This window comes from Engraulis encrasicolus, chromosome 13 (genome assembly GCF_034702125.1).
Source record: "Engraulis encrasicolus isolate BLACKSEA-1 chromosome 13, IST_EnEncr_1.0, whole genome shotgun sequence".
Classification (NCBI taxonomy): domain Eukaryota; kingdom Metazoa; phylum Chordata; class Actinopteri; order Clupeiformes; family Engraulidae; genus Engraulis; species Engraulis encrasicolus.
This window is the reverse complement of record NC_085869.1, coordinates 39,692,354-39,705,075: the sequence shown is the minus strand read 5'-3', so window position 1 is coordinate 39,705,075 and position 12,722 is coordinate 39,692,354. Positions and strand designations below refer to the sequence as shown.

The window sequence follows — 12,722 nt, the reverse complement described above, 5'->3', positions numbered from 1 at the left end:
AACGGTAGACGGTAGGGACTTTGCGAGGCTATTTATTTAATGCCTACATATAACGTGACCCAAAATGTCTCTAAGCTGCACACGTTGCAATATAGCCAAGTATTCGAGAAAACCTGATGCAGCCAGAGTCCAACAACTTCAATGCACCAGAAGTGAATTCGCCTTCTAGTTGGGTGCGTGCGTCACGTGTATTTAATAGAATATATGCGCATGTACAATACAGCTACCTTATTACCTGGAATATTTTTTGAGGGCTGATATTACAAAAAGCTAGTAGGTAATTTTACTTTTCTTTTCTCTACCTACCATTCAACCATGAGTGGTTGGCTCTGTCCACCCACCAGTTTGAACTAAATAACTAAAAAATGTTTTTTTTTTTTTTTTTTTTTTTTTTTGGGGGGGGGGGTGTGAAAGGGGAAAATAAGTTCAAAAATGTAAATAAATAAAAAAAAAAAAACGGATTTCATAGGCCCCTACGACAGGTTAGGTTTGGGAAGGGCACAATCGATAAAACTCAGAAACATACAATGCTTTTAAAAAAAAAAAAGGGTTCTATGTTCCCCGCTGCATCCAAGTAGACTGCTGCCACATTGCTAAGAGCAGGTTGTTATTACACCTCTGACAGGTTAGGTTTAAGGATAGTTTTAGTCAGGGCACATACAAAAATGGATTTGAGTAAAAGTTGTCAATTCATAGTAAATACGTGGTAAATATGAAAGTAAGAGGAAAAATAGTACAGGTACAGCATTTTAGTGCAGACTATACAGGTATGTACAATATTATAAACATTGCTGTTGATTATGTTCTTCAGCCGCCAATCATGCCAGCAGGGTCTACTGAAGGTCTCTGGTCACTGCTTCCTCGTCATACTGCAACAGGCACTCAGTCTCACTTCTGGGAGCTGTAGAAACAACAAATAAATGAATACTTTGTCATGCACCTCATATTGACATAGCAAATATATCAATAAGCAAGACATAGAGCCCAACAGGGATAATCTTACACTATATCAGTTTTCTGTGGTCTCTTGTAAGATTGCCCATCACCATCCTGCAGGACACTACCGTCTCCCTGCCAGGATCTGTAGGATGTAAGAAAATAAATCAAAACATAGCAATGCACAGCATTGACAACTTATCTATAAAGTAGCACAAGTCATATTGACAATGTAGGACAGGGGTGGGGAACCTATGTCTCTAGGGCCGTTTGCAACCCTTGAGGCTGTTTTATCCGGCCCCCGATATAATTTTAATGCAATTCCATCTTCACATGAAATATGACATATTTTGTAAAGGAATCTTAGAAAATACATTAGCAATACAATTAAGTTATATTCAGGGAACCTGAAGTTGCCGTTTGTTTAAATGTGGCTGCCTTCAATATAGGCCTAAAGTGAAAGGGAAAATCCTGGTTTGTGTTCATAGTACGGCCCTTGGAGGACTTTTATGGCCCCTCGGATGAATTTGAAGTGGCCATTCGAATGAGAAAGGTTCCCCAACCCTGACGTAGGCTATAGGTTAAGCTTACCCTCTTTCACTCTACTGTGCCCATTTCGGGTTGACCTCCACACGCGTCTGTAGCACAGCACACAGGATTGCAGGACACAGCATCCTGCAGGACACTGCAAAAAACAAGGGGAACGAATAAATGACCTGTCCAGTTCTATAAAAAAGAAAAGAAATTTGATGCAGTGCCAGAGCTGTGGTAAAAGTAACCTTGGTTGTATCATCTAGGACTAGGGTGTGTGTGAGTGTGTGGTAAATCCAGTGTTCACATTATTCAGATATGAGAATTAATTCATTAATTTTAACTGATATCACCACATACCGATATCAGTGCCATTTCACCCTGCCAAGACACTGGACCTTCTATGATCAGGGCGTCCTCGTCATACTGCAGCAGGCACCCTGTTGTTTCTACAGCTCCTAGAAGAGAGACAAATAAATTAAATACTTCGCCATGCATCTCATATTGACATAGCTAATGTATCAATGAGCAAGTCATATTGGTCACAAAGAAGTTAATCTTACATTCTTTCAGTCTTCTATGGCAAGACTGCTCCTCATAAGAGCTGTTAGGCCTTCAAGTGACTCGTCTTCGCCATATTATGAGACAGCAGCCTGTGAAAACATGGTAAACAGAATAACCCATTAACCTTGGGTCCTAATATAATACATGGACATAAACTAGCCTACATTATTTAGACAATGTCAGTAGACCTCCACGTGAAACAATAAGAAAAAGTGACCATGCATAATTTCAATTTCGTGCAACAAGTGCTGTTTTGAGGACCCATACTTTTTAAGGACAGGCTGCCTACTGTTGCAAATGCCAGGGTATTTCACATTGATTTCGGGGTGGCGTGCTCTATGCCAGTGTTTCCCAACCTTTTTTTTGTCTTAAGTACCCCCTAAGCCTTTTCTCATACCACAAGTACCCCCTGACTCATGCTTTATATCCCAATGTGACTATGCTCCATACATGTTTTCATTTTTCCAAGTACCCCCTGCAGGGTGCTCGCGTACCCCTGGTTGGGAAACACTGCTCTATGCAACACTTATTTGTGCAACAAGTGCTGTTTTGAGGACCCATACTTTTTAAGGACAGGTTGCCTACTGTTGCAAATGCCAGGGTATTTCACATTGATTTCCAAACTATTTATTTCCTAACTACAGGGACGTTAGTCGATACATAGTAATGACGCTACGACCAAGCTACTAGGGAATGTAATTAAACTAGTCGCTTCGCTACTGCCCAGCACTGAAAACCAACATACCCAGACGGCACACCAATCTTGCCAACGTCGCCTAGATGCATTTTTGCCGCTGTAAAATACATTGGCAAGACGTCCAAGCGTTAGTTCATCAGCGAAATGCCGGGCAGACGTGAAAAATGAGCAGTGCCCAGCAACTAGTTGATGAGCTAACGCAATAGCATGCTAACGGTAGCCTTTGTCAATCTTAAGCGCTGGGAGATGGTCACTCCCATGTAAGATCACTCCCGGACGTGTAGTCCCAGGTGATCCTATCAATCCCAGGCGTTCTATCCCACCCGATTACATTTTTCGTATTATCATACACTACCACATACAAGCAATTTAGGGTTAGGTTTAGGATTAAGGTAAGGGTTAGGTTTAGGGTACGTAACAAAAAACTAACATCAAAAAGATAACTAGCTCTGTGGGCTCGATAGTCTGGCTAGTGGGAGCGAACCGACTGGGGATCGAACCGCGCTGGGAGCGACAAACTGGGAATCATCTTTAGGCAGGGGAAAGGCAATTGAGAACGAGCAATGTCAAACAACTTACCATCAACAAGTATACTTAACATATTCACCGTTTCACTACTGCATTTTGTCATTACGATGCTCGCAAGTTATCAGAATTTACTAGCGTACAGCAGCAACAAGAGTAGTCACATTCATTGAGGGGACTTGTGCTACAACTTAGCAATGGCGGATCTGTGTTCAGAGGAGCTATTCAATCGCTCTTGAGTACTGAAACTTTAAACCACAGTTGAGTAAAATTTACTTACATGTATGTGAAGCCCATTTTCCGTTGGTATGTGAGGAACTTTCCCCCATGTCGCCAAGAAACTTGTAACAGTGAAACCACACAGACAGCGCGTGATTCTGTTCAGATAGGTCGGTGTTGTTGACCGCGGTAGATGGCTTCTTTGTGGCTTGTGTGTGGAATTCGCATTGTGCGAATTAGTTGTACTGCCACCTAAAGGCTTGGTGTAGAACTAATTTAACCAGAGACGGTCTGTTTTGAACTTCCTTGAACAATCCTTGCTTTAGTTCAGAATAATTTAAAAACCAGAGTGGCCAAGCACATTGATGTTTTTCCTCAAAAGCATGGGTGAGGAACCTTTTTAATTCAAAGGGTCACTTCAAAATGTAGGCTATGTCCAAGAAAGATCATTCAGATGTTTCTATTCTGATTTCTATTCGGTTCATTTAAATGTTTATAGCACCGATCGAATTGTTTGATCAACTTCATTTCTGAGCTTATAGTATCATAATAAAATGTACTGACAGCAGAGCTGTGGCTAGAAGAAAGGTTTAATGCAGGGGTGGGGAACCTTTTTCATTCGAAGGGCCACTTCAAATTCCTACCATGGTCATAAAATCCTCCGGGGGCCGTACTATGAACACAAATCAGGATTTCCCCATGAAATTTAGGCATATATAGACACCTTTAGGCCTATATAGACATATAGACACCTTTAAAGGTAGACACATTTAAAACAGTCCCCACCTTTTCTAGGTCCCCTGAATATAGGCCTAACTTAATTGCATTGGAAATGTAATTTCTAAGATTCCTTTAGGCCTGCAAAATATGTCATAGGCCTATTTCATGTGAAGTTGCAAAACATTATAATGATATCAGGGGCCGGATAAAACGGCCTCAAGGGCCCTCGAGACATAGGTTCACTACCCCTGGTTTAATGGTTAGTGATTCTGAAAAACACCACTGGGCAGCGTGAACAAACATACACACAGACACACACACACACACACACATTTTAGTAAAAGGCCAAAAAATGCCCTAGGGCCCCCAACAATCCCGTTGCCTAGGGACCCCAAAATCCTAGAAACAGGCCTGCCGACCCCCCACTCCCTCCCACCCACCTGACCTCACCCCACCCCACCCCACTTGAAATTGACTGTAGCAGCTCCCGACCTGATCACTGGCATTTACATATTAAAGGCTCTCCTAAGAAGGGGATGGGAGGGGGGCATGGGGGAGCCGCAAATGCTGTGGCTTGAGGTATGAGGCAATTTAAGGTGCAAAACTCATCCACATATTCCTCTTTTCATGCAGTGTGTGTGCTTGGTTACTGTATGTTAAAGGTCTGTTATGTGAGTGGCTTGTGATGTGATTCAGCTGTTTTCAGAGGAATTGAACAAAAACTAATCAAATTGATTAGGCCTAAGTAATGAAAGTAAAAAATAAAGCAGAAGTTAAAAAATAATGAAAAAAAAAATATAGCCTATAATAGGCCTATGCTTATTATGTAGGCATAGGCCTACAGTATGCAGGCCTACAGTGCCCTCCATAATTATTGGCACCCCTGGTTGAGATGTGTTTTTTAGCTTCCAAATATTTTATTTTTTTTCTAAATAATATGGGACCTTAATGGAAAAAAAGAGAAAAATCCAACCTTCAATACAAGTGCATTTATTCAGTGGGGAAAAAAATCCCACATAAAGAAATAATTATTTGACATCAAATAATGTGTGTCACAATTATTAGCACCCCTGGTGTTAATATTTTGTACAACCCCCTTTTGCCAACAAAACAGCACCTAATCTTCTCCTATAATGTTTCACAAGATGGGAAAAGACAGAAAGAGGGATCTTCAGCCATTCCTCTTTGCAGAATCTCTCTAAATCATCCAGAGACCTGGGTCCTCTCCTCTGTACTCTCCTCTTCAGCTCACCCCACAGGTTCTCAATGGGGTTGAGGTCAGGGGACTGAGACGGCCATGGGAGGAGCTTGATTTTGTGTCTGGTGAACCATTTCTGTGTAGATTTGGCCATATGTTTAGGGTCATTGTCTTGCTGAAAGACCCAGTGACGACCCAGCTTCAGCTTTCGGGCAGAGGGCAACAGATTTTGATTTAAAATGTCCTGGTATTTCAAAGCATTCATGATGCCATGCACCCTAACAAGGTTCCCAGGGCCTTTGGAAGCGAAACAGCCCCACAGCATCACTGACCCACCCCCATACTTCACAGTGGGTATGAGGTGCTTTTCAGCATGCGCATCTTTCGTGGTACGCCAGACCCACTTAGAGTGTTTGTTGCCAAAAAGCTCAATCTTGGTCTCATCTGACCAAAGCACACGGTCCCAGTTGAAGCCCCAATACCGCTTGGCGAACTCCAGACGCTTGCGTTTATGATTGTGAGTGAGGAAAGGTTTTCTCCGTGCATGCCTTCCAAACAGCTTGTTGGCGTGTAGACAGCGCCTGATGGTTGATTTGGAGATTTTGTGACCCCAGGATGCTACCATTTGTTGTAATTCTGTAACAGTGAGCTTTGGAGATCTTTTGATTTCTCTTACCATCCTCCTCACTGTGCGTGGTGGCAAAATAAACTTGGGTCCTCGTCCAGGCTTGTTTACCACAGTTCCAGTTGTTTTGAACTTCTTAATTATTCCTCTCACAGTGGATATGGGCAGCTGCAGTTGAGTGGCAATCTTCTTGTAGCCTCTGCCTGACCTGTGAAGGTCGACGCACATCTGCCTCACTTGTATGCTGTGTTCCTTTGTCTTTCCCATGTTTAAGAGTGGATAAGAGAATTGGCCTCGGTGTCACGTCATATTTATACCCCAGGGAAACAGGAAGTGATGAATTACTAATTAAATGTTCCTACATACTCTGGTAAACTTTGTAAACTACTGTAGAAATGACAGAAATGCTTCAATTATATTTATTTCCTGGGAATTGTTAAGGGTGCCAATAATTGTGGAACAGGTGATTTAAGTAAGGGTTAACGTTCGGCGAGAAGGTCGCTACCGTGGAATAGCAGCACGACAGAGAGAATCTTTAGACCCCGACGCGGAGCGGAGGGGTCTTGTTCTCTCTGAAGTGCTGCTATTCCACAAAGCGACCGACTCGCCGAAAGTTAACCCGCTTATTATATGGATATACTTAAATGATTTACACATGCGGGGACATTTCTTTAGACCTATTTAATGTTAAGATTGTTGCTGCGCAAAACAAAACAGAGCCGTTGTGGAACACCGCTAGGCAACAGCTAGGTAGGCTAGCCAGGACAGGTGTTGTCTATCACAGCAGCTGATTAGAGTGACAAAAGACGTACCGGACCCCCTGCGGAGTGATATGAAACATTCGCTTTAGCCACTGACTTGTATACAAGCCAGTGGCTTTAGCAGTGAACGTCTTGTTGCCATTGACAGCGGTAGCCAGGACAACGGGTGCTGTCTATCACAGCAGCTGATTAGAGTCTTGTTGAAAAGTCGCTTTAGCAGTGAAAAGTCTTGTTGCCATTGACAGCGGTCTGTTATAGACCAACCCGTCCGTTATCGAAAAATAACAGACGTCCGAACGTTGGGGAGCCCCGTTGAAATGAATGGAGCATTCGACAGATGACGTCACAACCATATAATAATGAAAAATAATTCTTTTTTAGTCAGGGATTTTTTTATTTTCTTACAATTCATTTGAGTTGAAGGCTACATTTTCCTACAATTTTCAGTGTGACAGTATTCTTCTGCAATAAACACTGAATTTATTTTAATGCTTTTAACACATCTCAACCAGGGGTGCCAATAATTATGGAGGGCACTGTATATATAGTGTATCTGTGTTGTAGAAATTGTTGAACAAAATTACCATAATTAAAAAAAAATAACTAGCCTAACGCATAGTTTATTTTGGCGAGATTAAAAAAATGGCTAGTTGAACTTCTGTTTGGCTGGTAAGAAAAAATGTCCACTAGCCAAATTGGCTGGTGGTGGAAAAAGTTAATTTAGAGCCCTGACTGGATGTATGTATGTACATATGATTTGTCTCTCATTTGTGTGTGTGTGTCCTGTGTGCTTCCAGGCCCTGGTGAAGCTGAGGCGTAAGGATGCGGAGCTGAAGCATGTGCGTGCACAGGCCCAGGGCAATCAGACACGCCTCAAGTACACGCAGACCGAACTGGATAAACTACGCAAGAAGACCATCCCTACCAACCAGGCTGTTAGTACTGCACAAAACAGTCACAGTCATAGTTAGCAGCTGCTAGTTACCATTCATGTGTGTGTGTCTGTGTCTGTTAACCTGGACTGTGGCGTGTGTGTGGTGTGCGCTTGCGTGTGTGTGTGTGTGTGGCAGGAGATCTCTCGTTTGGAGAGTGTGTTATCCAACCTGGACTCTCAGATCAGCTCGTCTGAGGAGACCGTAGAGAAGAAGGAGGGGGAGCTGAAGAAACTCAAGGATAAAGCCAACAAGGTAAACACACACACACACACACACACACACCTTAACCAATACGGCAAAAGACACATACACACATATTTCAAAGAGACAGCTATTATCCTTGTGCTTTCAGATCGAGGATGCAGTGTTAGCACGCACACACACACACACACACACACACACACACACAGATAAACGCACACGCACACACAATAAAACTTTTGTCCCTGTGTTCAGATGGAGGATGCGGTGTTTGCTGATTTCTGTCGTGAGATTGGCGTGTCCAACATCCGAGAATACGAACAGGAGTACGTCAAGCAGCACCAGGAACTGGACCGCAAGAGGTGACACGCACACACACACACACACACACACACACACTGGCACACACACACTGGCACACACACTGGCACACAAATATACATCTGAAGATATAAGATATACTATATCTATATATCTCACACACACACATTCCCTTAGGACACAAAGTCACACACCCATGCACACACACACAATTACACTCCCATAAGGTGTTAGTCCGTAAGATTGCCATCATCCAGTTTGTGATGTTCAAATAATTGGGAAGGAGGGGTCTAGACCAGTGGGTCTCAACTGGAAAAGTCTTGGGACCCACCAAGTCGATTCAACGCAATTCTCAAATTATAGCCATAATAGGCCTGTGTAATAACATTATTATTATTATTTATTTATTACAAATAATATATATGTATCATACATTTATTTTATATCTTTTATTTATTTATTGTTTTTATTATTATTATTATTATTATTATTATTATTATTAGACAGAGCTACTCATACCGTGTTCAGTGTCCAACCTGGACGCAGTTTTGATTTGAATTGTGGAGTGAAGAAACCACTTTCACTAAGATAGGTGGTGCTGAAATATTTTAATAGCCTGTCTCGCTAACGTGGAATAGGCCTACTCAGCAGTGACAATGCACCAGAACCGACACAAAGTAACTTTGCCGAATGCCGCTTTCATTGACTGGTCACACAGTCACACAGTTTGATCAGCTGTTTCTCTTCCTCAGTGCAGCGCTGTTATCATCGGTTTCACAAGGATTGCGCTACATTCTTTGCTCTGTGCGCTCTCCGGGAAGTAGTCATTAATTAAACCGCGTAGTTTGTTGAGATGTGCAGATGGTGCTCTTCAGAGCATTGTTGTCCACAATATTATCCACACGAAGTATCTCTTGACAAGCGTTGGGGAAAATGTCAAGCCTGTCTTTGATTACCCTCCCACAATGCGAGCTTTCTTCTTCAACACACCGTCTTCAACACTCGAATGACTGGTTGAACGCTAGTCTAGTGCACGATCCATCTCGCACTGATTTCAAAAAAAAAAAAAAAAAACATCCCATCTCGCACTGATCTTGCATAAACATTCTGATCTATGACGACAGATGTCATGGAGTTCAATCGCCTATCAAAATAAAAGTTGTAAATTGTTGCAGGAGCAGTTGGATGTTTTTTTAGCGAATCAATGAATTAAGATTTTTTTTTTTACACCACGGCTCCGCGACCCACCCTTGACCCCTCCGTGACCCACTTTTGGGTTGCGACCCACCAGTTGAGAAACACTGTTCTAGACAATTGCAACATGGCATCATACCATTGCGTTAAGATAAGGCGCTGCACCTCAACACAGCATGTACTGGTGTGAAATAAATACACCTTGCCTGTTGCCAGCCTGACTACTGTTACCTTCTACTATGATGAAGGTCTTTGGATCATGAATAAAACGTCATTCGTGTGTGTGTCAGGCTGGAGTTCGAGTCCCAACGTACGCGTCTGATTGGCCAGTTGGAGTTCGAGGAAGCGCACCTGAAGCAGCTCATTAAGAAGCTCGACGAACTGCAGGACACCATAGACAAGGAGGACAGCACCATCGAAAAGCTGAAGAAGGTAGGGGTGTGTGCGTGTCTGTGGGTGTGGGTGTGTGTGCATGTCTCTCAGTGTGTGTGTATGTGTGTTTTCAGGAGGAGGATACGTTGGTGATATAGGTGTGCGTGTGTGTGTGTGTGTCTGTGTGTGTGTGTGTGTTGGTGGATGAGATGGAGGCACATGTGCGGCAGATGCAGAATAGTCAATCAAACTCTGACTGTGTGTGTGTTTGTGTTCAGGAGGAGGAGAAGCTCTTGGCATTGCTGGATGAGACAGAGGCTTCTGTGCGGGAGATGAAGGATGCTCACGCCGACAAGAAGTCTGAGGTCACCGCAGCCAAAGCTGATCTTGACCAGAAGGTCAAGGACCTCCAACAGGCCTCCAGGTACTACTTGTGTGCGTGTGTGTGTGTGTGTGTGTGTGTGTGTGTGTGTGTGTGTGTGTGTGTGTGTGTGTGTGTGTGTGTGTGTGTGTGTGTGTGTGTGTGTGTATGTGGAAGGGGAAAATGGCGATTTCTCTCAGGAGGTGCTCTCAGAGAATGGCACCTAGTTATGGGAATATCATTGGGAATATCAGTGGACTGACAAATGTGAAGGTCTGTCCATAGGGAGCTGGTGCGTGGCTTGGCCAGGGGGAGGTATTGTCAGTGGCTCATAATAAGTATTGAGAATATCAAAGGAAATAATGTCTCTTACCCAGAGGGCTGGTGTGCCGAATAAGATGTTGTCGTTGAATAAAAAATTTAAAAAGAGAATATCAGTGGAAATGACGATCGCTCTCCCTCAGGAAGGAGGAGGTCCTCTCAGGATGACATTAAGTCATCAGAATATCATTTGGAATATCTGTAAAACATGTTGGGAATATCAAAGGACATATCAATATTAATGCCTCTCATCATAGGGAGCTGGTGTGTGTCCAGAAGCAGGTGTTGTCATGTTTGTGGATGAAAATAACTAATAAGCGAATATCAGCGGAAATATAATTGGGAATACTAATGGGGATGTCTCTCTCCCTGTAGGGAGCTGGTGCGTATCCAGAAGGAGGCTCTGTCAGTGGAGTCGTCTCTGGAGACAAAGAGGCTGGCCAGACACAACCTCCTCCTGGACTGCAAAGTACAAGGAATAAATATAACCCTGCTCACAGGCACTATCGACGACATCAGTGATGTACAGGTATGGAGAGAGAGAGAGAGAGAGAGTGATAGAGAAGGGGAATAGATAGAGGGGAAGAGGGAGAGAGAGTAGAAGGATGGAGGATGGGGTGGCACAAAGCACAGGACATAAACACCACCCTACTTACAGGTACCATAGGCGACATCACCGCTGTACAGTAATGGAGAGAGAGATACTGTATAGTACATGAATATAAATAGAGGTGAGAGAGAAAAAAGGAAGGTACGGAGAGGTGGGGTGAGAAAGATACGAAGGGGTGGAGGGTTGGAGAGAGGGAGGAGGAAATAAGCATCACCCTACTTACAGGCAACATAGATGACATCAGTGACGTACAGGTATGGAGAGAGAGAGAGAGAAAGACAGACAGCAAGAGAGAAGGTGGGTAGACAGAAGGGAAGCTGGAGAGAGCGGAAGGAGGGTGGGGTGCTGCAAAATACAGGGAATAACCATCACCCTGCTCACAGGGACCATAGATGACATCAGCGATGTACAGTATGGAGAGGTGGGAATATATTTATATACATACAGTACAGAGGGCAGAGAGGAAGGAAGGGTGTGGTGGTGCCAAGTACAGGGCATAAACATCATCCTTCTCACGGGGACCATAGATGACATTAGCGAAGTACAGGTATGGAGAGAGAGATAAACATATATAAGAGAGAGAGGGAGGTGGATGGAAGAGAGTGATCGTGGGGAGGAGGGATGGAGGATGAGGTAGTGAATAGAGTAGCGTAGAGTAACTTTTTAGAGAGAGAAAGGAAGGAGAGAAAGAGTTACAGGAAGGGTTCCCACACGTCCTGGAAAACCTGGAAATTTAGAGATGTGTTTTCAAGTCCTTGAAAGTCCTGGAAATTCACCAAATGTCCTGGAAAAAAATATTTGTCCTGGATTTTTTTCCCTTCAACTTTTTCCCGATTTTGTTTGTGGTATAATTTTTACTCTTCTCCGAGTCTAGACATGACGATTCAATTTATATCCACCTATTGAATGCATTATTGTCCACACACACACACACACACACACACACACACACACACACACACACACACACACACACACACACACACACACACACACACAGTTTAGTCAGGTTGCCATCTTTGATTGCCCTTATACACAGTCATATTGTTTGACTCAGTGTTGCCAAAAGTCGCTAGAAGTCGCTAGTTGGCTTGCTGAAAAGTCGCTAGCTGATATCATGGCGTTATATATCTCTCGAAAACCTGCTTACGGTCATAATAGGCCTACAAATAGGCAGTGCTAGCACTTCCTTACAAAAAATTGTACTGCTATCTTTTTTGGAGATCAGAGCTTTCAGTCTCACTAGCCACTTTGAAAGCTAGTTTGATCTTTGGTGTGACATATCACAGTAGTCGCATCAATTGTTTGTATGCAAGAATATTCCAGGGAAAAAGAAACTGGCTTGCAGAAAGACAGAAACCACTGGCCACAATGGTTGGTGAGCAAAAAAGTCAAAGTAAAGTCTTGTGGAGAATGCATTTAAATCCAAGTACACTATTTTTTGCGATAAGAGAGAGACTATTAAGGTATTCATTTCTGATATAATGTGACATTAATGTGAGTTTACATTGCACTTTCATTTAATTCTGAATAAACGTTTTGTGGATCAGAAAGCATTTCAATTGAACAGAGGCTGCACGTGCTGGGCTTGCGAAATTTGACATAGGGGTGTGGTCGCCAAGCTCCAGCAG

At 43.1% G+C, this 12,722-nt stretch overlaps 1 protein-coding gene and 1 long non-coding RNA gene across 3 annotated transcripts in view; one reads left to right on the top strand and one right to left on the bottom strand.

The window, feature by feature from the left end:
- smc1b (structural maintenance of chromosomes 1B) overlaps positions 1-12,722 on the top strand; it is a 36,938-nt gene that overhangs the window by 10,655 nt on the left and 13,561 nt on the right. Inside the window, exons 14-19 of the mRNA XM_063213918.1 lie at positions 7,574-7,711; positions 7,847-7,963; positions 8,168-8,274; positions 9,718-9,859; positions 10,078-10,223; positions 10,857-11,010. Coding sequence (XP_063069988.1) covers positions 7,574-7,711; positions 7,847-7,963; positions 8,168-8,274; positions 9,718-9,859; positions 10,078-10,223; positions 10,857-11,010 — 804 coding nt within the window. The remainder of the gene's footprint in view (positions 1-7,573; positions 7,712-7,846; positions 7,964-8,167; positions 8,275-9,717; positions 9,860-10,077; positions 10,224-10,856; positions 11,011-12,722) is intronic.
- On the bottom strand, positions 545-3,774 carry LOC134461156 (uncharacterized). 2 transcript variants are annotated; one of them, XR_010037238.1, is made up of 6 exons: positions 3,534-3,774; positions 2,031-2,120; positions 1,828-1,925; positions 1,528-1,621; positions 1,004-1,081; positions 545-901 (listed from the first exon to the last, which is right to left on the bottom strand). It is a non-coding gene; the product is annotated as an uncharacterized LOC134461156 (long non-coding RNA). The 2 variants fall into 2 exon arrangements; XR_010037237.1 differs by having other exon boundaries at positions 1,828-2,120.